General features: G+C 45.3%; 1 protein-coding gene across 3 annotated transcripts; it reads right to left on the reverse strand.

Moving 5' to 3' along the window:
* Positions 1-260: 260 nt before the first annotated feature.
* D2hgdh (D-2-hydroxyglutaric acid dehydrogenase) lies at positions 261-26,266 on the reverse strand. 3 transcript variants are annotated; one of them, XM_084598141.1, is made up of 8 exons: positions 26,037-26,266; positions 23,254-23,488; positions 21,904-22,101; positions 15,387-15,583; positions 9,645-9,813; positions 6,699-6,878; positions 5,150-5,259; positions 261-1,842 (listed from the first exon to the last, which is right to left on the reverse strand). In XM_084598141.1, exons 2-8 carry the CDS (start codon positions 23,459-23,461, stop codon positions 1,423-1,425), a joined length of 1,482 nt encoding a protein of 493 aa, XP_084454267.1. In that variant the 5' UTR covers positions 23,462-23,488; positions 26,037-26,266; the 3' UTR covers positions 261-1,422. The 3 variants fall into 3 exon arrangements, with proteins under 3 accessions (XP_084454267.1, XP_084454266.1, XP_084454268.1); XM_084598140.1 differs by having other exon boundaries at positions 25,878-26,265; XM_084598142.1 differs by lacking the exon at positions 26,037-26,266 and adding an exon at positions 25,785-25,863.
* Positions 26,267-27,347: the final 1,081 nt, after the last annotated feature.

A 27,347-nucleotide genomic window follows, 5' to 3' on the forward strand; every position in this document is an offset into this window, starting at 1 on the left:
AATAAAAAAGCAGCACCCCTCCTCGGACGCTTGACATGCTTATGAGGGTCGGGAAGCGCGGCTGCCATTCTTTCCCCATTCGTGAGGCCATGAACAATGCCTAAAAAAACTCAACCGCTGTACTTAAGCCAACGATCCCACTGTCTCATCATGAACAATTTGTTTTAATTTTCTCCTGTCACAGAGAGTTCGCAGTGTGCAAGTCAAGGTACTGACCTTTTTTGGTTTAAACCGAACTTGTAAAAACACATTCGGCATACTTTTATTGTTTTTTTTTTTTTCTGATTAAAACCAAAAAGTTCAACCTCTAAATATAATTCACTGCGGCATCTCTCACTGCCCATGCGCAACTCAGGAATGCTGATCATTGATGTACCAAACCAACGTTTCCTTTAGGCGTTTGCTACCAGCAGTGTTGCACTACACCTACAGGTGTCCTCTGCAGAAAGCAGCTGGTTGCAGATATCTTGGGGATGCATTGCAGTGTACTTGTCACTAGAGACGTTTAGAATTAGTCATTCAGCTAAAAGAAAACAAAACAAACAACTGATACCATACAGCTGCTTGAAAACATGGCGCAACGGACAAAGGACGAGTAGACGCTTGTCCTTTAGACGTTGTGTTTTTAAGTATGCTGCACTAACTAGCTTAACTCTCCATTTCATTACCATACAGTTTGATATGCGAGGCCCATGCTATATGGACAAGAGGTAAGTGCACTAGTTTCAGTGCAGCCAAATCTTGATATTTCGCATTCAAATAGGACAGCAAACTTGTTATAGAGTTAAAATTAAGAGCGTCTTTAATACAAGGTGCTAATGGGGACATGGATACAGTTTGAATAAACCATCTGTTTAATACCGTAGCAGTCTGGGCGTGTTGGTTATTCATGATGGAAAAATGCAGTGCAGAGAAGGACGAGGACAAAATGAAGACACATAGGACTCGTGTGTCGTGTCTTCATTTTGTCCTCGTCCTTCTCTGCGCTGTATTTTTCCATCATCTGTTTAAAGTGAGTAATAGCTGGGCATACTGTTCTGGCATGCAATGTGCTTGTTTCCCAGCTACTTGATCGACTTTAAGGATTAGTTGTGTGTGAACAATAGTAGATGGTAATAGTGTGCAATTGCTAATCTAAGAACTAATGAAAATCTGCTGAACTCCTAGCATTTTCGAAAATTCTTTATAGTGGTCACCAAATGCAATATGCACGCAATGGTCACGTGCTGAGTGAGGAACTGACCACCTACTGATGACACATCGCAGGCAGTTTTCTCTCTCTCTTGGCAGCAACCCATAAGGCACTTGCATGTTTTCGTTTTGTTTGTCCCAACCACACTTGCTTCCGATGGCACACATGGTGACATCACACCGCACTACAGTGCCCCCCTCCCCCCCTTTTACTTTTCAGATGGGGCGGGGTCACGGCAGCATCTTGTATGGGTTGAGGATGCCCAGTGGGTCAAAGGTGCGTTTGAGGCTGCGCATGGCGTCTAATGCAGCTGGTGTCTTGCACAGGTGCAGGTGGCTCTTCTTGTGTAGGCCGATGCCGTGCTCCGCACTGATGCTACCCCGCAGGGAGGCTGTCCATTCGTACACAAACGGTTCAATGCGTGCCAGCAGCGCTTTGTCCCAGCCTGTGGAAGTCACGTTCAGGTGCAGGTTGGAGTCGCCCATGTGGCCGAAACCACACACACGCACAGCGCCGGCACCTTGCACCCGCTCCCGCACCAGTGCCACAGCATCCATGTAACTGGCTAGTGGCACGGACACATCGTACTTGTACACGTAGCCGTCGTGGCGCAGGGCCTCACTTATGCTCTCTCGCAGACGCCACAGCTCCTACATGCAAAGGCATCATGTGAATTAACAGCATGCATTCAAGAGCATGGGTTGTACTGCATTAGGCCAAAGCCAAGCTCTCATGATTCTAAGCAACCTTTATCTTTAGATATAGGACTGGCAAAAGAAGTATCTCCCTCACATTAATATGTTAATATGGTGCAATCTAGCTCAAGGTCATCACTGCGTTAGGCTAACAATGTCAGCCTGGCCTAAGACCGCAGAAAATGTTAAGCACCCAACAATAGTCCTGGCTGTTACTTTTCTCTCTATAACAGTCTGGCTTGCTCATTCCGCTATTAAAAATGTTCCCGTTTCATGCATTACATATTTAAAAGCTGTTGCGTCTGTGCAGTTTTCACTGGACACGTGGGCAGACTTTAGTAATTCCTAGAAGAAATAGACGAGGAACATGCGTTTTGTTAGTATCAAGCACTTTTTAACTTCTTTCGCTGTAAAAATGAGTGCCCAGTGATGTTTCTCCATGGAAATTTCTCGCCTAACGGGGGGCGCGGCAACCTTAAATGTGTGCCATTCGGTAACACGCTGAATATAATTTTCTGGGTAGTAAGATAAGCGGAGCCCGTTGAGCACTCTCCTAAGTGGTAAGGAATCAGGGTTACAGTATTACAGTCTTCCAGATAAAATAACTGCCATACATGCAGTTGACTTGTACTTACTGGGAGCACTTGATGCCTTTCTTAGTTCACAGATGGGCAAATATGATGATAAAAATACATTTCTGAACAATCCAGGCCCTTAGTATTTGTGCCTTTTGATTCAATCAGAGTACCATGAGCGGTTTCAAAAGCTAAACGTGAAATGCGAGAGCATGTTTAAAACAAACTGCTTTGCAGAGAATGTTATATGGAAATTTATCGAGTTCCGGTAACTAAAAGCGACGCCAAGGAGGCCCTTCTGGAGGTGCATTCCATGCAGATATACCACACCCTGCAAATCTGTGATCTTGTAGCTGCCTTGATGCGTACACAATTTTCAACTTAAGTGAGTAAGGAGTAAGTGACAAGTATTTCACAGATGTGATGCAAGGCTAAATGGATTGTGTTGGGTTTTGTGGTGCATAAGCAAATCAGGTTAATATGTGCCAAGCACAAGGTGTATTGTGCTTTTTTGGTGATGGACGTCAAGATATCGCAGCTTGTTTAGGAGCATTGCTTTTTCCAAGAAACTAAAAATGCAGGGCATATTGACAAGTGCATGTTCTCCTAGGAGCAATGTCGGATGGAATGGTATATGTTTCAATGTAAAACTGTGTAAAATACTTTTTCTTCAAGTTCTCTACTCGAGAATAAAATGTGGTTTATCATGAGCTAATGTCCACAACCTTCACACATCGGTTTTTATCTTCTTTCTTGAGAATAAAATTGTGTGTCAGATGTGTGTGTCCAATGCGGTGGCGACAAAACTTCAATGAAGCGTATCTGATGTCTGCATGATCTCCATTCCTCGATGACTGGTTTCACAAGGTGCAGTTTGTTGTTTGTTTCATTGTTCTAAAAAGTTTGTCATTTTGCTCTCAGTTTTATTTGTGCTATAAACTTTATGACATCTTTACATGGTATCTTTACTTCTCCTGTTTTAGCATAAGGCAGCTGCAGCGCATGCATTAACTGTCTCGTTACAGCCAATTCCAACATGGCTAGATACCATAAGGCTAAATAATTCTTTGTACGATGGGTTGGGCCCTTCATGCTGGTCGCACATTTCCAGGGAACTATGGTGTGTACTTAGCCCACTTGCCAGGCCAAACAGCACTGGAAAGGTAAGGCTTTCGTAACTGCCAGCTGCACAAGTAGTGACGCCATCGAGTGAAGCCCAGCACAGAGGTATGCCATGGGGACCAGTGTACCAAGCTTCAAAAGAGCCCTGTCTACTAGTTATGATGATGATGAAAGCATTTATTGACATTATGATGATGATGAAAGCATTTATTGACATTGGATTAGATTAAGGGAAGGCTGGTCGGGTCCCTAGTCCGGGACACCGTTGGTAAAAGCCGCTGCCCGTGCTCTTTCGACGAGGGCTCGTTGTTCCTCGAGGTCCGAGCTGGACAGGGCCGCTTCCCAGCCTTCCCACGTTGGCTGATTTATTATATCAATACTTGTATTTTGTTGAAAAGTCCATACCACATGGCATGGTATAAGTTTGCCTTCTGGCCATAAAATTTGCACTGCGCCGAAAAGGATTTGGGCTCAATGGCGTGAAGTGTTGCTGGATTATTAAATGACATAGTTTGTAACCTTCGAAGCTGGCACTCTTCTGATTAGCAAAGAAAATTTCAACTGCTTACTTTGGCTGGCCGGCATCTACACTGTCACGCAATGCTACTGAGTGGTGAATGATTTGACAACAAATCTGCCAGCAGTGCACGACTCTAGCACTCAATTGCGGAATAGTCTGTGGGACACCAATATAGCGCTAAAAGGACCCTGAGGAATGAAGCTCAGTGCTTTCTTATTGTGCGTGACAATGCATTGCTGCCAAACAAACAAAAGAGAGGCTCTGCATACACTACAGTGAAGATATCCACAGTCTTCTGTAAAATCCATACGCAATTCAAAGCATAAAATGTGGAGTTGGGTAAGCAGCGAGCTAGGAGGGAAGCTCATAGGTCTTGACCATTACCCTGCTCAAAGTGCACTCTATAACGCTTGGTATTTTACCAATACCAAAAAAACAAAAACAAAAACAACTATCATCTATGAACAAGCGGGGCCAAATTTCATAGCATTAGCCCAGAGGAGACGTGACGAGTCTATAATTGAAAAGGTTCACCATAATGACGCATTGTCAAATGATGAGAGTGACTCACGAGGTACATTGGCCCCGCCACCTGCACTGGATGTGATGGAAGCATTTGATATCATCTGCAATTTCATTGCTACGCACGGTGACATCGCAATGCAGCTGCGAGACAGAGCATCGCACTATGGTGCGGATATCTAAAGGACAGAGGCAAACGAAGATGACAGACTTTTTTGACTGGAATTAGATGATGTTGGTGAAGTTTGTAGTCAAATCTGGAAGTGGCACGTTTCGCCACAACGAAATTTCCGCTTTATATAAATTTTTTGCGCGTCCCGTCAGTTTCGCTCTAATGAGGTTCACCTGCGCTATACAAGTGGTGAGTTTCACTTCTGCACCACTAATTTTTACCACCATAGCTCAACACTTATTAGCGTCTCCTCGTATTTCCACGCACTGCCCAGTACATGTGTTCCCGCTGCACACCCTATGCCAGCATCAGGCACTGCCTTCCAGCTGGGCACATTTCAACCCTTCTGACCTTGACGCGAGCAGAGTCCTTGGCCATGGTTCCGTCTGCGACATGTGACTGGCCCATGCACCGGTCCACGAATCGCAGCAGGCTCTCTTCGAGTATGCCTTCGTCTGAGCCTGCAAGTGTTCGCGTCTCACTCCAAGGGTCTGTGTCGAACCAACCACACACGCATCTCACTTCAGTAATCTCTGCACGCAATACAGTGCTCAGCGCATGTGACTTTTATTGTTTGCTTGAGGATGCCGCTGCGCGAGTGAATAAAAGGCGCGTGCGACTGGGGCTACAGTCAGTGCATTGTTGGCCTCAGACTATGCAGCATGTTGTGCTTCGCTCTCAACTGGAAAATGTTCCTGATCCTGATTATCTCAGTGCACTGTTGTGAACAGCATGCTTTAACAGTTGTGCGTAGGGATGGCTGTGGAGCTCAAAGAGTGTAGAAGGCAGCTAAAATATGGCAGTGGGAGACAAGGCCTTCATGGTGCATGCACAACCGGAGGCCACCGTAAATTTGCCGCTACAAGAGCAACACTGGAGAGCGGCAACATACTGCGAGATACTGGTGGTGTAGCAACATGCGAATTTGCCATTTGTGACCACTATTGCAGCAGAAGTGTTAAGAAGCGTTTGCAGATCAAGCAGTGGCATAAAAGTAAGACTAACAGGATGAAACAACAGGTTTGGATCTTCCTCAAATAAGTCTTGCATAAGAATGAGAAGACGGATAACAATCATCATGCAAAATACTATAGCAAATAGTTATGATATCTACTATTCTGCTGCGAAGATGTCCACCATTATTAAGTGAAGCACTCCTTAGGCAGAGTTGCCCTACCCAAGACAATGGCAGATGCCAGTATTCTCCCGGTACGCATTCTCCAATAAAATGTGTCTCTGAATGAACATCGCTGTGTTCACAAGGTGTTTCAGAAAACACTTGAAGAAAGTGCTAAAGAGAGGAAGTTTGAAATAGAAAGAAAATACATTCGCAAACAAATTGTCAGCCGTGGAGGATGTCAGCTAAACTATAAATCATCCTGGTTAGGTAGCTAATGAATTAACTTTGACTAATTGACTGGCGGTTGCTTTGTGAGGTCTTAGCATCCCAAAACAACTCAGGCTATGAGAGACTCTAATTTAAATTAGCACAATTTGGTACCAATGCAAAGTTTGAAGCATTGAGATGATGCCGTATCAGCTTTTTAAGAGAAGAAAAATGCTGCTGTCTAAATCTCCGCTGCATGAACGCTTTTTTATAACATAAAACCAAAGCTGAAGGCAAGAGGTGCGCAGGATGCATGGGGCCGCAATGATGATGGCGGCAAATTCGCTCCACTTCACCACGAAATGCACTTTTTTATCACTCTCTGAAATGATCGCACAGCTAGCGACGACTATCCTGCCGAACAACACATTCAAAAATGAACCATGAAAGTCAGCATAACTGCTTTGGCTGCACTCAGCACTCACCACCGCGGGCAGTGATAGCGACGGCTTCACAACAGCCGCTGTTACTCTGCTGCCCCCATCCGACAGTAGCGACGAAACAGACACTCACCGGACACTTCGATGAGCAGGTAGACAGCGTGCTCCTCCTCGAGGGGCAACCGGAGGTGCATGTTGTCTCGCACGCAACGCATTGACTCCGTGTCCATCACCTCGAAGGAGGACAGAAATTCTGGCAGCTCCTGGCGTGCTGCGCGGAATGTCTGTCGTGCATCCTCGAAGCTGGGGCATCCTGCACAAGGCAGGTGCGGTGTTGGCGAGTTCTGATCATTGTGCCATCAGTCACGGGTGGCTGTGAATGCTCATGCATATGTGCAGCGTTTTGAATTCGCCCGGCTGCACTTAATCGGAGAAACGAACTAAGCAGCATCATGCATGCATGTAGAGGCTCTACATCATCTGCTGCATACCTCCCAACAGGTGCACGACATGGTATTCTGATTGCAAGCTGTCAGTCTCATGTGTCTATTACCAGTAACGTGGGCCGGTCTATGAAATCTATGATGAGTTTTAATTCTGCATCTGCGATCAAGCTACTGATGCAAACAATGACAAAAATTTTGTCTTCTGCTTCAAGGACAGACAAATTGAAATGAGCACTGGAATGGTATTACAGCATGGTCCGCAGTCCAATTGCACATTGGATTTTTAAAAACTGATTGCCCTACTGATCCACGTGAAACACCGTTTACTTGTACTGAACAGAACATATTTCAAATCCACTGTTCAGGTCATTCATCAGCTCAATCATGATGCGAGGATAAAGGCAAGATGATGCAGCTGCAACAGCACTTCATGCTGTGTTGGCCTGAGCTGCTTCTCTGCCTGTCACCCATATTTCCCTGATCATCCTAAATGAGTCAGGCTCGTCAATTCTCAGCAGTCGCCTGAATATTCCTGATGAGTGCAGATAGCTTCTCTAGGCAGCAGCTGACTACAGTCATCATCATCATCAGCCTGATTATACCCACTGCAGGGCGAAGGCCTCTCCCATATTTCTCCACTTAAGCCGGTTCTGTGCAAGCTGCATCCACTTGACCCCTGCGAACTTCTTAATCTCATCCGCCCACCTAACTTTCTGCCGCCCCCTGCTACGCTTTCCTTCCCTTGGAATCCAGTTTGTTACCTTCAGCGACCATCGGTTATCCTCTCTTCGCACTACGTGTCCTGCCCATGTCCATTTCTTCTTAATTTCTACTAGAATGTCGGTAACTTGAGTTATTTCTCTGACCCACTCTGCACGCTTTCTATCTCTTAATGTTACCCCTACCATTTTTCGTTCCATAGCCCTCTGGGTTGTTCTCACCTTAAGTAGAACTCTCTTGGTTAGCCTCCACGTTTCAGCCCCATAGGTGAGTACAGGCAAGATGCAACTGTTGTATACTTTCCTCTTGAGCGATACCGGTAAGCTGCTAGTCATAATCTGCGAGTGCTTGCCAAATGCGCTCCATCCCAATCTTATTCTTCTTGTTATTTCCTTTTCGTGGTCCGGATCTGCGGTTACTACCTGTCCTAAGTAGACATATTCGTCCACTACTTCCAGTATTTCGCTACCTAATGCAAACTGCTGTTCCTTCCCGAGGCTGTTGAACATTACCTTAGTCTTCTGCATATTGATTTTCAAGCCTACCTTTCAAGCTGACTACAGTAGCCGACTGATTCTTCGGACTTATTTCAGACTCCATTCACGAAATATCTGAACAAACATTGCCTCATCTAACTGCCGATTGTGTACACTAAAGCAAATAGAATGCAACATCTGTCAGAGGTTTCCTTCATTAGAATGAGCTGGGAAAAAGCGGATACAAGCTGGGAAAAAGAGACCACACTCCAGTATAATGGAATGCGAGAAAGGCCTGTGTGGTTCGTGACAAGAATTGTATCGTACATGACCTATGGCGCATTCCATTGGCAGAACAGGATCACTAGAAAGCATTCTAAAAGTGCTCTTTCAAAAGTGGCTGCGTTTCAATGGGCGAACAGGAACGTGATCACTGTGATCTAGTCGCAGATCAGGAGCAGTTTGGTGACTCCCAGAGCAGTTAAAGCTGCTCTACAAATGCGTCATATCCTCTTTTCTTTTTCTCTGCCATTTTTGCTCAGCGCTGTACCGGGCACACATGACAAGTGTATTCACTGAACAGGATGCTGGGAACATTAGATGATCTGGACACGTGATGCACTTTTGCCCCCGCACCTAGTCTCGGAAAGCACGGAGCGTTTCAATGGGAGAGCACCCCATTGCTTCTGCTCATGAGCTGCCAATGGAATGCACCGCAAGGCTGCTGCTCTCATGGTGCGCTGCTTTGTTTTAAGGGGGGAAACGCTAACTTTGCCCAACAAGATGCCAAGTTAATACTCGGAGTGATACTTAGAACTTTTTTTTTATAATTGGCAGGTTGCCGAGTTTGTACACATTATGATGAAAAAAATTCTTAGTTATTTTCATTTTGTTTACAAAACTTCCTGTTTCAAATAAGGGCAACAGTAGCAAAACTATATGATGCTTAAGTTATGCGTTACCTTTAAGAACTCAATGTGATAGCCTTTCGTTTCAGAGAAACTGAGCAATTCGTGATGCTAAGTGTTGCTGTAATGTACTGCTGCTTACTGTGCAGTACGAGGTATGCTAATATGATGTCACTGCATATGACTTCTAGATTATCACTCCAAACAAACATTATTCAGAGACGTAGAGGTAGTGTGCTCAGCTCAGCTCGCGACCGAAAGGACAGTGGTTTGGTCCCTGCACAACCATCATTTTCTTTTAAAAGAAATTGCTTTTCTTTCTTCACGTAATGGAGCTGGAATGACATCACGACCCTCTGGACCAACGAGGAATTGTCATCATTGTTTTGCTGTCTGGTTGTCATGAGGCCATGTGGTTATGATGCCACAACTCTCTCAACCAGTCAAAGAATTACCTAAAATGACAGCTGAAACGCGATCGCATTAAAATGTCTTTGGTAATAAATCTCTCGGCACAAACAGCACTGACCAAGGAAAGCGACGCAGACGGCCCGTGGACGGGGCACGCACTGGATGGCGATGCGTGTGATGACACCCAGGATGCCCTCAGAGCCGATGAACAGCTGCTTAAGGTCAATGCCCGTGTTGTCCTTGCGCAGCGTCTGCATTGCATCCAGCACCGTGCCGTCAGCCAGCACCTGCACGGTTGATTGGTGGTGTGAGCACATGAAAACCTGGATACCCTCTGCAGCCAGTAAAAGCAGGGTAGCAGATCAAGGTGCCACCTATATGCTCCGGAGTACACTGGAGGCACAGACCAACTTTCAAGAGCAGTCATAAGCAGTTTGTTTTACTGCCATAGGGGGAGTGACAATTGGTAAGACAGTAAACTGACGTAATCAATGCCTGGATTTGAAGATACGAGGCACATGTAGGCTTTCGCAAATAACCCAACTGTAGAGGTCTGGCATAGCACATGCATCCCTTGACCCAGCCTGGTGATTGTGCAGATACAACCTTTTTTTTTTCTGATATGTAACACCCCCCCCCCCCCTGCTCCTCTTCCCGCCTTCTCCTTACCTTTCAGTCATACTTGGAAGCCACTGCTTATAACTTTCTTTGGTCAAGCAAATATACAAACTAGGTGCGAACTTACACGACTAGATTTTGAAATGCCCCAAATGGTGTCGGTGTCTGCATCTGCAAACTGCCCCTCCCACTCTTTATTTAGCCTTACAACTGCTACAGTGGGTCGGCAGGACATTACTGCCGTGCTGAAGTGGCTGTGTAGAACCGACACCAGTGTGGGCTTGTCACACACCTGCCACCTACAGCTACAAGTGGGACCACCATAGGTAGCCAGGGGCAGATTTATGGATCACTCTTGCAGAAGGTGGTTTGGGGAAGTTCTCTTATTTGAACCCCATACTGTATTTACTTGATTGTAAGCACCCCGTTTTTTCAGGATCGTGATGCCCGAAATTAGAAGGGTGCTTAGGTTTAATAAATTTAAAATGGACCCCCCCACCCCCCCCTTCCAACATCATTTTCGTGGCTATATCTCGACTAGATGGGCATAAGAAATAACAATTTATTCTGCAAAGAAAGTTGGCGAGCATCTTCGGCAAATGCGATTACAGCTTGCCCAAAACTTCAAGCCATAGGCAGCCCTCGACAAACTCCTTTCAACCTCCGTTACTGCTTTCAAACAAGCAACCCCAAACCACCCCCCCCCCCCCCCCCACACACACGCATGCACGCACACACAAACAAACAAACAAAAATCGAGGCAGCGATAAAGTAATGATCAGGCAGAGAGAGGTGTGTCCATGATAATAATAACTATGTGCTGAATCCATTGAAGTCATGAAGCAACAACTAGCCTTCTTTATTGTGCTCCTATCGAACTGCAGTCCTTACTTTAGCATGGAGACAGCTTTGTATGACAGGTGATCCCAGCCAGATTTTCACAATGTGTCAGGAAATGTGATGTGAGCTGCGGTGTGAAGGATAGATCCGAGTGATCTAGCCAGAGACCACCCTTCTCCGCACTGCCCATAAAAAGACAAGCCACAGTGATGCATCAGGAGTAGCAGATGAATACTAGGCTGAGTGCAATTCAATCACTCCAAGTGCTAAATGACAACTGATGTTGCAAAGTTAAGTTTGATGGTGAATGTTTCTTCCTTTGCACTGCTGCTCGTACTTTTGGCCAGACCACAAGCTATAAAAAAAATGGTGCCAACGAGAAAGATCTAACCCTTGCATTTCACTGCATTGAAACAAAGCATCGCGGACACTTCACAATGTGCAGGAGTCTGTCAGACATGTTTCAGACTACACTGATCAGTTGGCCAAGCCCATCCACCTGGCACTGAGGTGGCGCAGTGGTCAAGAGGCCCGACTACTGTGCCGGAGTACCCGGGTTCGATCCTGACCGCCGGTGGCTGTGTTTCGATGGAAGCGAAGTGAAGAGGCGTCCATGTACTGTGCAATGTCAGTGCAGGTTAAAGATCCCCAGGTGGTCGAAACTACTCCCTAGCTCTCCACTACGGCACCCCTTTCTCTCTTTTCAATTTCACTCCCACCTTCATTCCTTCCCTATGGTGCGGTTCAGATCTACACAAAAAAGTGGGACAGATACTATGCCTTTCCTTTCATATAAACAAATTTAAATTTAAATCCAGTAATAAAGAATCACAATTTAGCTGGACTTGACTTTTCTTCTTTGCTCCAGTGGTTGCCACAAGTCTAAACACACTGTATTTACTCGCGTATAACTCGCATCAAATTTTGAGAACATGCATTTAAAAAGTGGGTGTGGGTTATCTGCGATTTTTCCATTTTTTTTCACCATTTCCATCGTCATCAAAGCTTTTCAAGCTGGTAAGGAGCCAACAAAAGGACTAGCCAAATTCACATCCACAGCATAGTCTGTTTATGCCACATTTTGTTCAGCCAGAAGTCGTTAGGCCTTTTGTCAGGTGTTGTTTCAACACACAGTCAACCCCGTTTGTACTGTTGGCCCACTTTGTTTTGGTGGCATGAGTGCGACTCGGCGGCAGTCTTTACCAGCGAAAGACAAGCTGAAGATTACAGCCACTGCCGAAAAAATCGGCAACAGAGCTGCAGCAGAACAACGTGGCGTCGACTGACGAGTCGTGCATTCGCGACTGGAGGAAGAAAAAAGAGAATCTTGAAACAACAAACCGGGACAGGCGAGCACTTTGTGGTCCAAAGACTGGCTTGTACCCCCCCCCACAAGACACAGCTTGTAAGCGTGCTGACCAGCATAAATAGCATAAATGCCAAGCTGTGCTGCACACTGATGTTATGTGCTTTTGCTGACGGGACGAAACTGTGCCCGTATGCAATATTCAAGTGCAAGGCACCACCTAGCACAGCACTGCCCCCAGGAATTGTTGTGCGTGCGGAAGAAAATTCCTGGATGAACAGTGGCCTAGTCGGTGAGTGGATCTGAGTAATCTGGGAACGAAGACCAGGTGCCTTGCTGGCATGTAAGTCGATGCTCGTGCTGGATTCCTTTCAAGGCCACTGCACTGATGTGGTAAAGGCTCGCCTCGCTGAGACCGGCACCGAACTCGTAATATCTGGCGGCATGACGTCCATGCTACAATCACTTGACGTGTGCCCGAACAAGCCGTTCAAGGCACATGTGATGCGGCTATATGCACAGTGGATGGCCGACGACCGTTACGCCCTCACATAGACGGGACGCGTGCAAAGGCCCGGTATTCCACTGCTCTGCCAGTGGATCATGGATGCGTGGAAAGCGATACCGGCCGACTTGGTGAGTAAGAGCTTCAAAAAATATGCTATCAGCAACAGCTTGGATGGTTCCGAGGATGACCACATCTTTGAGAGTGGCGATGAAGCCTCAGAAGGTAGCAGTGAGAGCGGCGACAATTGAGAATTGTATAACTAGTGAGGTCCTTGCCTCGTTTGTCCTTTATCACGCCCAGCTTAGCACAGAAGCTTCATTTGATATCACTGAAGCCTCAAATATAAAGAAGGGGTGGCAGGAATACACAGAAGAACTGTACAAGAAGGAACCGGATGTGCAAACCCAACACAAGACGGTTGTGATTACTGATCTCGAGCCGGGCATATTCCAGCTGAGTTGCTTCAAAACCTCAACCACGAAGCTGTTAACATTCTGCATACATTATGTCAGAAGATTTGGACAACCCTGCAGTGGCCACAGGATTGGAGGAGGTCAGTTTACATCCCCATTCCAAAGAAAGGCAGTGCCAAAGATTGTTCCAACTACCGCACGATCGCGCTTATTTCGCATGCTAGCAAGGTGATGTTGAAAATCCTCCAAGGTAGGCTGCAGCAGTATGTGGATCGGGAGCTTCCAGACGTGCAAGCTGGGTTTCGCAAGGGCAGGGGAACTAGAGACCAAATTTCCAACCTACGCTGGATCATGGAAAAAGCAAGAGAGTTCCAGAAAACCATCTACTTCTGCTTTATTGATTATGTGAAAGCTTTTGACTGCGTAGATCACAGTAGATTGTGGCAAGCTCTCCAAGAGATGGGAGTTCCAATTCACCTCATCTGTCTCCTCAGGAACCTGTATGAAGGGCAAGAGGCCACAGTCAGAACTGGGCATGGTCTTACTGATTGGTTTCCGATTGAGAAAGGAGTGAGGCAAGGCTGCATACTGTCGCCCTGCCTATTTAACCTATATGCAGAGTGCATCATGAGGAAGGCCGGTCTGGACGAGTCTTCAGCTGGAGTGAAGATTGCTGGAAAACGTATCAACAACCTTAGGTGTGCGGATGATACCACTTTAATGGCAGAAAGTGAAGTGGAACTCAAGAGACTTCAGATGCGCGTACAAGAAGAGAGTGAGAAGTTTGGGCTTAAACTGAACATTAAAAAGACAAAGATCATGGCGTCTTGCCCTATCAAGTCCTGGAGCATCAAGGGACAAGAAGTGGAAGCTGTGACAGATTTTCTTTTCTTGGGCTCCAAGATTACCCAGGAAGGAGACTGCAGCCATGAAATTAGGAGACGCCTGCTTCTGGGAAAGAGAGCCATGGTTAGCCTTGACCGCCTAGTAAAGAGCAGAGACATTAGTCTGTCAACCAAGATCTGCATAACTCGTGCTATGGTCTTTCCAGTTGTGATGCATAGATGCGAGAGTTGGATTGTGAAGAAGGCTGACCGCCGAAGAATTGACGCGTTTGAATTGTGGTGCTGGCGGAGACTCTTGAGAGTTCCTTGGACTGCCAGAAGATCAAATCAGTTGATATTGTCGACCATAAACCCTGACTGCTCATTGGGGGGTCAAATTCTAAAGTTCAAGCTCAGATACTTTGGTCATCTGATGAGAAGAGAGGAGTCGCTGGAGAAAGATTTGGTGTTGGGAAAGGTTGAGGGTCGCCGGAGAAGGGGTAGGTAGCGAACGCGATGGTTAGATGGCATCCTCGAGGCGCTGCAGATGAAGTTGTGTGATGTTAGGAAGATAGTGAGAGACCAGAAAGCGTGGCGTGACATGGTCTATAGGGTCATGAAGAGTCGGACACGACTGAACGACTGAACTGAACTGATAACTAGTGAAGTTGTGGCGGTCGTTTGAATAAATGTTCTGAAAACGAAATGATCATCGAGTGTGCAATTGTATCTTTCTAGTGCTTTTTTTTTTTTTTTCATATAAACGTGCACTTTTTTTTTCTTTGTGCAAGGGTGGGTTACATGCTTACATGCAGGGGTGGGTTATGCGCAAATAAATACGATATAGTGAAATGCAGAAATAAGGCCTGAGCACCAATAATCCGAAGACGCATACTAAGTACGCACTCAATGTGGTTGGGTCCTTCGCTTTAGAGAAAACTTCAACAAGAGCTACGTCCCTCGAAAGCAAAGACCGCGCTTAACTGCTAGTATTCAACAGATGATGTCCACGCAGTGTTTTTCACTCACCTTGAGAAACTAGTTTTCTCAGTTTTGAGAAGAAACAAGTATAGTGCATACAAAGACATGGTAATAATAAACTGGAAAAGGTGCCGATCAGCAACTGCCAACTAGTGTTCTGTTAACCTCATACTTCTCAGAAGGTGCCTCTTGGTTTACCATTACTGTTTTGAATATGTTAATGTTCGTACAGCGCCGTTATTCTGTTACTAAAATCTGTCAGGTTGTGTTATCTCCCGAATATTTTGGTTCTCAGTTCACAACTGTGCATCGACCAGCTCTGCTCCATTTCAATCGACAGTAATCCCAACCGTGGGGGAGGAGCGCCTACCGCTTCCAGTCCCAGCACGGAGCCATGCAGTGGTCCGTAGCGCAACAGCCGCAGTCCGCCTGCGTTGGTGGCCACATTGCCCCCCAGCTGGCAGGAGCCCTTTGCCCCCAGGTCAAGGGGCACGAGCAGGGACGCTTCCTCGGCCACTTGCGTGTCCAGGGCCTCCAGAATGCAGCCTGCCTGGCAGCTCACCGCACCTGCACGAGGTTAATACGGGTTGAAAAATGGAATGGTTACTCTTAAAACATCATCTTGCTGTCAGTAATGCAGAGTGGACTTCACTCCATGTTAGGGAAACACAGTGCAAGGAAGAAAACAGCACCAAGGGATGGCGAGAATCTGGTGGCCGCTGCTACTGTTATTGAAGACTTTTGAACAGGGGTGTGAGAATGTTCGAAATTTCGAATACGAATTAAATATGTTTTTTTTCCCGATTTGTATTCAAAAAACTTGTATTCTGAATAATTTTCCAAACATCTGAAAATTACTAAATACTATATATACTGAAAATTTTCGAATTCACTGCATTTTCACCACACTCCACACCTCACTGCAATGCTTGGCTGCGTGGGCTGTGCAGTGCTCAAAACACGGCGGGGCCATTTTGGGAAGACCTTCCCAACAGTGTGCGCAAACAGAAGCAGTTGACGAAACCAGAGAAAAAACGTTCTTACTTTGGTTTCATGTCAAATGCGGACAACCATTGTGCAGGAGTTCATCAGATACAATTAGTGTTATGCAAACGGGTTTCAGCAGTTTTTTCAAGACCATTCCGTAATTGAAGCTTTCGGTTAATTCGGACATTTTTTTCTGGTCCCTTGGAGGCTGAATGAATGATGGTTACTGTATTCAGCAGTGATATGACAGCTTCACCCGGATTCATGCAGGTTCTTCGTGTGCAGAAAACTGGTATACCAAATCCTGTAAAAAATATGAACTCAATTTTTCAGTAGGGTCTTTATAGTGCGCTGACATCGCACAGCACACGGACGCCTCTTCGTTTCGCCTCCATCGAAATGCAGCCGCCTCGTCGCGACAATACAGGGAGATAGGAACGAAGGATGCTATACAATTCTGTGCAATTCTAGCTTAATTCTATTTGCAAATAAGTAGAACCCATTTATAGTAAAGCCACTGGGACCAGCAAAAATCCTTACTATATTAGGGTCTGTAATCAGGGGTTGGTGATGATATGGTCCTGAGGATGCTGTCTGGTAATCAAATGCCTACTTACTGACTAGACACGTTTTGTTGTTTAATGAAAAAAAAAAAAATTCTAAAACATCTTCCATCTCTCTCTTATCATCTCTTCGTGCTATTTTTTCAGTAATAAGATTTTTTGTATACATCTTGTGAAAGTACCTCTTAAGCATGAGGGCAACATGGCTACAAATGCAACCAAGTTTGATTTCATGTGAAAACTAAAGCCTTGCATGATGAACACGGTGTCATTTTCTTGTCTTTTAAAAGGCAATAAAAGAGAAATGCACGCGGCAGTCAAGCTCTGCAAAACCGCACTGCGAATGTGTGGTTACTTCTTCCATTCCCTATTTCTCGCTGCACTTTTACTTTCTCTTCCTTTCTGAATAGACCGCGCTGTCTTCTTTCTATGTTTGTAGACAGCTTTACTTTCTTTTTTCCTGCGCGCTGTGCGCTTTTTTTCACGACTCCGAGGCCTACGTAAAGTTGGCTTCTCCTTTGTGTTGTTAAGCACGGTGGTAAAGCCATACAGAAAAAATGATCGGTGCTGTGTTTCTTTTCTTTTTTTTTTTTGAAAAACAAAAATGCCTCGCGATCTTAGGCAGCGTGCGTGTGGTGATGTCATTTCGTGGGAAGTCGTTGCCGCGGCCAGATGCACTTTACTATAATGTTCTTTTAAACCAAAAATGTCTTTACTACAAAGGGGGAAAAATGTACAGTCGTCAATGGAAGGTGAACTGGGACTTAAGTTTCACTTTATTATATCCGAGTTGACTACAGAAGGGTTCTACCGTACCATGTGAATTTTGAGATAAGCAAGACGAATAATGCTTGCTATGCTTCAATTTTCTTTTTTTTTTTTTCATTTCACTGATCAGATATTCTGGAGAGGATCAGATAACTACAGATTTGCTGAAGGATGGGGGGGATATCGTGCTAGAAAAACTGGCCACCCTGTATACGCAGTGCCTGGTGTCATCGATGGTACCGGAACCATGGAAGAATGCAAACATTATCCTCATTCACAAGAAAGAGGACGCTAAGGACCTTAAAAATTACAGACCAATCAGCTTACTGTCTGTTACGTATAAGGTATTTACTAATGTAATCGCTAATAGAATCAGGACAACCTTAGACTGCAATCAAGCAAAGGATCAAGCAGGGTTTCGGAAACGGTACTCTACTATCGATCATATCCATACCATCAATCAGGTGATAGAAAAATGCTCGGAATATAACCAGCCCTTATACTCAGCATTCACTGATTACGAAAAAGCATTTGACTCAGTTGAAACCTCGGTGGTGACGCAGGCATTGCGAAATCAGGGGGTAGACGAGCTGTACGTGAAAGTGCTGGAATATATATATATATAGTGGCTGCACAGCAACCATAGTTCTGCATAAAGAAAGTAACAAAATTCCCATAAAGAAAGGTGTTAGGCAAGGAGACACAATCTCCCCAGTACTATTCACAGCTTGTTTAGAGGAAGTATTCAGAGACTTGGAATGGGAGCAGTTAGGGATAAGGGTAGATGGAGAATACCTCAGTAATCTGCGATTTGCTGATGACATTGCCTTGCGAAGAAACTCGGGGGATGAACTACAAATAATGATTGATGACCTAGACAGGAAAAGTAGAAAGGTAGGCTTGCAAATCAATATGCAGAAGACTAAGGTAATGCTCAACAGCCTCGGGAAGGAACAGCGGTTTACATTAGGTAGCGAAATACTGGAAGTAGTAGGCGAATATGTCTACTTAGGACAGGTAGTAACCGCAGATCCGGACCACGAAAAGGAAATAACAAGAAGAATAAGATTGGGATGGAGCGCATTTGGCAAGCACTCGCAGATTATGACTAGCAGCTTACCGGTATCGCTCAAGAGGAAAGTATACAACAGTTGCATCTTGCCTGTACTCACCTATGGGGCTGAAACGTGGAGGCTAACCAAGAGAGTTCTACTTAAGTTGAGGACAACCCAGAGGGCTATGGAACGAAAAATGGTAGGGGTAACATTAAGAGATAGAAAGCGTGCAGAGTGGGTCAGAGAAATAACTCAAGTTACCGACATTCTAGTAGAAATTAAGAAGAAGAAATGGACATGGGCAGGACATGTAGGGCGAAGAGAGGATAACCGATGGTCGCTGAGGGTAACAAACTGGATTCCAAGGGAAGGAAAGCGTAGCAGGGGGCGGCAGAAAGTTAGGTGGGCGGATGAGATTAAGAAGTTCGCAGGGGTCAAGTGGATGCAGCTAGCACAGAACCGGGTTAAGTGAAGAAATATGGGAGAGGCCTTCGCCCTGCAGTGGGTATAATCAGGCTGATGATGATGATGTTGATGATCAGATATTCGACTCGATATTCGAAGGCATTTTTTTTCTCACATTCATATTGAATTCATAATCGAAAATTTCAATATTCCCATACTTCCACTAAACAATTGCACACAAAGCTGGCAGCACAGGCAGGTGAGCTTAGAAAATCTGTTAGGTTACAGAGGTTGCAGCTGGAACTGGTCAGGGCTGGCTAGTGATCCCAGGGTGTTTGCCCCACAGTGTAATGTGAGTGCTACCACAGCTGATGTTACACTGTCATATGACTGCCAAGTGAAAAGCTGATGTGTCCATAAGTAAGAGACCACTCCTCTTGAAGATCTTAATTGCTTCTGTTATATCCTGCCTACTGCTCTACATCTCAATCAACTTAGGCGTGTAGCTGGATAGACACTGATTTAGGTTTTGAGCCTCAGACCAAGACAGAAGCATACACAAACTGCAAGAGATGTAGAAATGTCATAAGAAGCTGCATATCTCTGTGCCTTCAAGCTGTTGCTAGTGACAATACTTCAGGTCTCCATGATATCGTTAACATTGTTTCCCACCAAATCTGGTCGATAAACGTCGGCTCACATGGGTATACAGAAGACATGCAGCAGACATCAAGATACTCGAATGCAGTCGCTTAAAAGTTGAGCGATGAAGTGGCAGCAGAAGTCTGATGGCGGTTGTTAAAATATTTGGTGTTGGTGTCTCAAGATCAGTTCCACTTATGGAGAAAAGTTTACGGGACTCAGGTTCACAGAGGAAAAAAATTAGTTGTGGTTCAGCTCTGGTTAACCCTAGTTGAATTGCAAAAGCAACGGCGGAAGCTTCTTTTGCCTGCTACATTATTTCCCTATCACGCCCTATCAGTGTAAGGTGCTACATTATTGGGGATACTTAAGCTCATCCTTTAAGGGTATGACGCGAGAGCGTAAGCTACCAGCCCACATATAAAGTCACGCTTTGAACAAGCCTTATGGACGTGCCTGCATGTTGTAGGGGTAACGAGAATTCAAACGGTTCTGGCAGGCTGATTCTGATATCACCCTCCCATATGAAAGAAGCGACCCGAGTTGGTAGCTCCTGCCCGTGGCATAGGGGTAACGTGAATTCAAATGTCATGGCAGGCTGATTTTTTATGAGGAGACTAAAGCTACGCCTCTTCACGGCGCAGCTGCGGCCACCGGAGGTCTCGCTTTGGCTGTCGTAGTATTGCTTTTGCAATAAAAATTATTTCTACGCTGTAACGTAAAGCATGTCAATAAAAAAAGCCCAGAAGCATGAAAAGACATGTGGCACTATACCTGTTGGCACAGACAACAGGTAACTTTATAGCGGGAGAGCAATGAAACGAACCCTGTCGAATCTGCATCCCGTAACATTTTGTCCACGACTGTACAGCAGCCATTTACAATGATGTTCACACAACCCAATTCACATCCGTGAGCTGAGGCCTTCACTGCATGAAAACGGCCCAGACAAAAGTCAAGTGGACTAGCCTCTGCTGCATCCTCACATACTGTCACGTAAACGAGGCCTCTTGCAGTTGCTTCTGAGGTAGGGTTCTGAATTAAGAGAACAGCGTTCGAGCTCAGTCTTGGAGTTAGGCGCTTCTTCTTTCTTCCACACCTCTGCGCGTCTTCGTCGTCAGTGCATGCTACAATATTTCTACTGCTTTACTGCAAGAAAAACAAAACAAGCAAAAGTGAAGGTACACAAATAACAGCTCTGTGACCAGACAGTAGTGTGCAACTTTGTGCAATGTGTGCCCTATACAAGGCCCCTCCAAGATGTAAGGCACCCTCTAGAAAACTGACAAATGTTTACGCTGCCCAGTGATAGCATGCCGTGCACTGCTATCTTCAACTCCACCTCCATCTTTCCACTCTGCATCACCATCGTGCTGCAGTGTGCACCACCTTGACATTTTTGAGGAGGACTGCATTACTGTATTTGAATATGAATTCAGAGCAGTGCCATCTTGCAATGTCGCGCTCCTAAAGAGTGCCAACATTTCAACCTCGTCAGTGATGCCCTGAGAAAACAGTAGCACAGGTGAGCAGTGTAGAAGTAATAAAGACAAGAGATCCACACTGTCCATCCTCGTTTTGATCCACACTTTGCACTACGCTGTTTTTATAAAGTTCGGCAAGTTTGCATCTGCACCATGCTGAAGTTCATGAATGCTGTTTAAGTCATCATCGAAACCAACCTCAAATCTTTGCATCAGCTGAGTACATTAAGAACTTTCTCCGTCTTTGAGGTATCAGTTTTTCTCAATGAGGAGACCGCTTCACCGTATGCTATAAAAAAAGAAGTCCGAGATGAACTGGCAGAGCCTGGTTATCAACGAACCACAAAAAAATAGGGTTCAGTTTTGAATGTAGTAGCTACAGGCCCAACAACTTCCAGCGGCGACCGAGGAATAGGCCCTAAAGTTTCACATGCATGGCCGACAGCATGTCATGTTCTTGATACTTTCAATTTCGCTTCTGTTTTCAATTTTTATGCAACGATACTTAGCATCTGCGAAAAAAGACATTCACATCTGGTGCCAGGTCTCATGTAGACACAACTTGCACGGCAGCTGCTGGATGCTCATTTGGTAACCTTGTGAAGTGGCGACTAGTCAGCTGCTAACGACTACAGGTGCTTGCACAAGTAGATGCTCTGAACATGACAACGATTTTCATCAGTTGTTGCTTCAGTATGTTAAAGGTCTTTTCCCCGAGAAAAGCGTGAAATTGCGGACTATCCACACCCATGCCCCTCCTTCTGGATGGTACAGCGTACTACACCCTTTGGTGGTTTAAAATGTGGTGCCATAAGTACCATGCTCTTTGCTTTTACGTCATCATGACACCAAATGCACAAGGAACGTGCAACTGCTTGAGAGCAAAGGTCTGCCAAGTCACAGACTTGTCAAATAAATTCTTGCCTTTTAAAGTAGTTGCCAGTGATGAAAGGCTGACCCCTTAACCCTGAGGCAACGCTCACCTGAAAAGGGGTCAATGGACTCCACCTGGGACATGCGTGTAGTGGAAAGGACAATTTCGTCGAAGACCGGCACGCTACCACCCACGAGACCCGTGTTGCCTCCCTGTGGGCAGACCGCCAGGCGCCGCGCATGGCAATGCTTCAACACTGCAGACACCTCCTCTGTTGAGTGTGGCAGAAGGACGGCAGATGCCGAGCCTGAATGTACATCAGAGACGCAATTAGTTGTTTGCTCTTGTTAACAGAAAGCAAATGAATTTATAGAAGATGGCCCTAGGTCACAAGGTGAATGGGCCTATCCTGCAAAGCAGTTTATGCAAAAAAAAAAGATGCGCAAATGCAGTTTATTGACAAACTATTAAGAAGCAAAATTAGTTAAAATGCACATAAGCAGTGTTAATCAAAAGTAGGTGCTGTGGGGTGCCACATGTTGAAGCATTATAAATATGCTACAAATGAGAATAACTACAAATGACAATGTTGCCACACAGTTGGTAGGCAATGTTGCCGCACAGTTGGCTGTACTGAAATAATTACCAACTTCACCTCGAGAAAAAAAAAAATTAAACCTTTAAGTATGCGACATTTACCCTACCGGTCATATATACAATATCACTGACTAAGGCATCTAATGTGCTATCATGTAGATAGATAGCCTTTTACATATTAAAGCTTTCTATTATTTTTTACACATTACATTACACATTAAAAAGAACAATCCCATGTCATTTTCCTGAAGCCTGCAGACCCTCACTTGATGAATAGTAACCTTCATGTTCACACAAGAAATCGGGCTAGAAAGACAAGATGCTCTCATTGAATAGAAAAATCCTTAATATAAGCTGTGAACACTGAAAACGCGCTGTCTTCTGGTCTGCGACAATAATGACAACCTACCCGCCATAGTGGTGCAGTGGTTAGGGTGTCTAACTACTGTGCCCAAGGATGCGGGATCGAATACCAGCTGCAGCAGCCGCTTAACGATGGAGGCGGAAAGCAAGGCGCCGATGTGCTGTGCGATGTCAGTGCACGTTAAAGAACCTCAGGTGGTCGAAATTTCCGGAGTACTCCACATGACATCTCTCACAGCCTGAGTCGCTTTGGGACGTTGAACTCCATAAACCAAACCAAACCAATAATGACAACCTTCTAGCCAAGCTGTCAGAAAAAGCACAGTATCTCGCCACTAGGCGACAATGTGTATATTTCACAGCTATGTTGTGCTTGCAGTGATATTATGTTCCCCAGTACGATTAAGCGAGCAGTCCCACAAACCACAAGGTTGCTGGTCATCAGCCTGTTGCATGTGCACTGAGGATGATAGAGATGAGGGTCGATCAATACACTCACCGCGGCAGGTGCGCAGCCAGTCGACATTGTAGGCCTCTGTGTCTGCAGTGTCCGTGAGTACGGCAGAAGGACCCAGCAGGCGTTCGAAGGTGGTGAGATCGGCGTCGTCTAGAGTTGTGTACGGGCCCCTATGTTCCTGCACGCGGCCACCACTGGACGCATGGCGCCGACATAGCTGGCTGCATCGCCGAGCACATCGAGCCAGCATTGCCTACCAGTGGCCAGTGCAATTACCCTGTGAAAGGGCACGAGAACACACAGCCCATAGTGGTGAGTGTGCTTGGGATAAGTCCATAAAAACACATAGTAGCTCTCTGTGAAGTTCAAGTCAATTGAATTCAGAACCATTCACCAACACCAAAAGTCCTTCTGCAGGTCGGTGTTTGTGATTGCCGAGAAGTAGAAATGCAACAGAGGGTAGAAACAAGACTCCATATGAAAACAAGCAGAGCTGATTTCAATGGGGAAGGGGAAGATTCCATTCTGAGCATTCAGCAACATACTTTTGACACAGTGGAGCACTAAAATGCACAATGAACAGACAAGCACACAACAGGAACAGTAAGATGCCTCTTTCACAGTCCAGTTCTTTTTCTGAGGTTCACACAACTTTGTGCACCCCAAAAGGCTACATGACATTCTTCACAATGTGTGGTGCTGCTGCAAGCAATGGGTCATGACCTGAAACATGGTGGCCACAGAATCCTAAGCATGATGTGTCATCATGTGATCCAGCAAACCCTTTGAGTAATTGCCCTTACACCTTATGTAACAAGAGATAAAGATCCATAGGTTGTTTATACCTGTTTTTACATTTTTATCTGTTTTTACAATTACCTGTTTCTTACATTTTTCAGCTAATCAATAGCTGCATTCGCCATTTATCCCAGAAAAGATACCACCCACAGTTATTGCAGAAAAACTTGCCGTGCTGCAACAAAATGGGCCTTCAAGCAAACGAAACTGGACGTGGTGGTCCAAAGTGGACACCCTGACATATGAGCAGACCTTTCGTTGCCCTCTCTTGCATGCTGCTGTCATGGCCATGACGGTGTGCACATAGTTGAAAGAGCTACTGGAAGGGCCAGCGATATATGTACAGGTAAGTCAAGACTGGAGCTACTAACTAGGGAAAGGTCAACATTACAGTATGCAGTTTCACTCCATGCATATACTGTAGAGCATGATGCCTGCAACGACAATCATTTCAGCGGTAGAATCCAAGAACTCAGTGTTTCAGCACATACTGGCAGCTACACTACTAATGTACACCTTCCATGCATTCTTTAATCGGCACAAGTGAGCACTCAGAGTAGGCACTGCACTGATTGGATGTTTCGGTAGGTTTCAAACTTTTGCTGTAAAGCTGATTGTTGATACTGTATCGGCACAAATGTTGCCCAAGCGAAACAGCCAGGCTCTTGAAGCACCGTAGTCGTCAAACTATTCACACGACATTAATAAGCCCCGCCAGTGTGGCACAGTGGTTACGACGCTCAATTACTGTTCCCAAGGATGCGGGATCGAATCCTGGCCTCAGCGGCCGCTTTTCAATGACAGCGAAAAGCAAGGCCCCCATGCGCTGTGCGATGTCAGTGCACGTTAAAGAACTCCAGGTGGTCGAAATTTCCGGAGAACTCCACTATGGCGTCTCTCATAGCCTGAATCGCTTTGGGACGTTAGACCCCACAAAACGAACCAAACCGACATTAATAAGTACAAGAGAAGAGTGACAGCAGTGAACAATACAAGAAAGCTTGGACCAAACACTATGACACATAATGTGCCTTGCATGTGAAACCACTAGCTACAATGGCATGCTGCCTGGTACATATTTTCCTTGAGCATGCCTCTTGCTGATATCTGAAGCATGGCTAGATGCTGAGGGCCAACACAGGTGATAGTGGCAGTGGTGTAAGAAGTGGCTCTTGTTAGGAAAGTGGTGAAGTTGAGGTCCACAGCTGAGGTTTTTCTAATCCATGAATAATTGTGTGGTGCTGGCTTTTCATGAGTCATGGGCCACTTTTATGCACCAATTTATGTACACGTGCTCACTGTTGTGCTAGAATAAGTTCATAAAATACACACTTCACAGTGCACAAAATGATTAACAGGTTGCTCAGCAGTCAATGCTGAAACTAGACTGACCAAAACTGTGTTGTTTTAAGCCGGTTAACTAGTTTTTCCTTGGTCTTTACACATAAAACTAAATCAATTGCTTTTTTTTATTCTGCTTCGATGACATGCGCTAATTACAATTTTCCCATCTTATCTGGCCAAACATGAACAGTTTTGACGTATCATCATTTAACAACCTGCCTGCAGACAGCTGCGTTCACAGTTCTGTAATTTTGCACTCTACATCTGTCTATTCTTGCATGTTCGCATGCTTCATCGGTGCCTCTTGAATAAACGAAAGCTTCGGTACCACTTTCCGGCCTGCCTGGCAGTCGACACATTAGTTGCCTCTTTAGTGCTCCGCTTGGAGTAAGCGTGTCATTGAATGATGCGCGTTTTACCGCATGTTTTACCCTGTGTCAAGCTGGGAAACAGCCATCTCGAATGGAATGGCTGATGCGACGAAATGTGATCAAGCGGCGCTTATGCAGCGTAGTTGCACGTACCGTGCGCTGCCGGATTAACCCTCCCTTGGCCAATACTGTCTCAGGATATGGCTCGTTGTGTTGTGACGCAAGTTGAAAGTAACGTGGCGGTTCACAGTAGCAGCTGGAAGTTGCCGCGATATGCGAAACCTCCCGCGGGGCGATGACTGCTGCACTCACCGGCCGGCATCACCGGCAAAATTCCGTACGCGCGGACTCCGCAGCCACCAGAAGTGGGGCCATATGGTGGGGCATATCACGGGACAGCTAACAGCGCGAAACTTTCAACAGCCAACTGCGGAAACACCGCAACACCGCGTTGCGCTGAACCACACGTGACTTGACGACTTGACTCGCACTAAAGAAGTCTCAAATCAAAACTCTCAGATTCGATCATTTTCTCCTGTGGTGTCACCTGTGGTGGCGCGACATTTAATGATGATGATATTGAGCCGCGGGTAAATCAAAAACTTCAAGCTTGCCCGCGGTTTCGAAAGAATGGTTGTGGTGGTGGAAATCATTTATTACAAAAGGAGAGGTTGCTTGGGGAGCCATTCCTAGTAGGCCGCTCCTCTAGGTGGGGTCCCTTATTCTGGGACTCCATTGGTCTGGACCGCCACACGAGCTCGCTGCACCAGCGCTTGTGCCGCTGGATCCGCGAAGCAGCAATTGGTTTCCGCGGTGTGGCACGGTGTTGCCCAACCGTCGAACGAGGAACGAGCTCGCGACAGCTGTTGGCGGGAGTCGACGACATGTTTCTTAGTAGTTCGTGTAGGGGCGATGTGACACGCTGTTCACGGTCTGAGTTGGCCAACTGTTTTCGCAGTGTGACTGTGCCTTTAATCAATCAATCAATCAATCAATCAATCAATCAATCAATCAATCAATCAATCAATCAATCAATCAATCAATCAATCAATCAATCAATCAATCAATCAATCAATCAATCAATCAATCAATCAATCTTTATTTAATGTGCGCAGGAACAACCATGTGGTCTTCGTGCTGCAGCACAAATAAAAAAATAAAAAAAATGAAGATGCACAAAAAAGTTTACACACACAGAGAGAACACAAAATAAGAAATAAATAACACATAAAATGAAACTGAGACGAAAAGTGTCACGGAAAGAAAGCAATCAATGAGTACTATCTCTTATATACACAGTGAGAAAATTGTTGAGCACATCACAAACGAAAAAGAAAAAAAGAACGGTAGATAGAGAGAAAAAAACAACAACAAATAACTGACTGATTATAGTAATATAGAAATATACATAAAATAAACAACCATTCCAGGCGCAACGAGTGCGTGGTACTTAAAGGTCAACTCCGGTGGTTTTTTCATAATTTTCTGTTTTTCATTGAATTACATTCCTCGGCACGTCCTGACTCCAACACAAAAAACCGTTTTTCGAAATTCCAATTAGAAGTATTTTTAAAAAAGAAAAACAGCAAATCGAAACCGAAACTGCTTTCACGGCCAGAAACG

Source organism: Amblyomma maculatum, chromosome 3 (assembly GCF_055883805.1).
Source record: "Amblyomma maculatum isolate TAMU_Amacu chromosome 3, ASM5588380v1, whole genome shotgun sequence".
NCBI lineage: Eukaryota > Metazoa > Arthropoda > Arachnida > Ixodida > Ixodidae > Amblyomma > Amblyomma maculatum.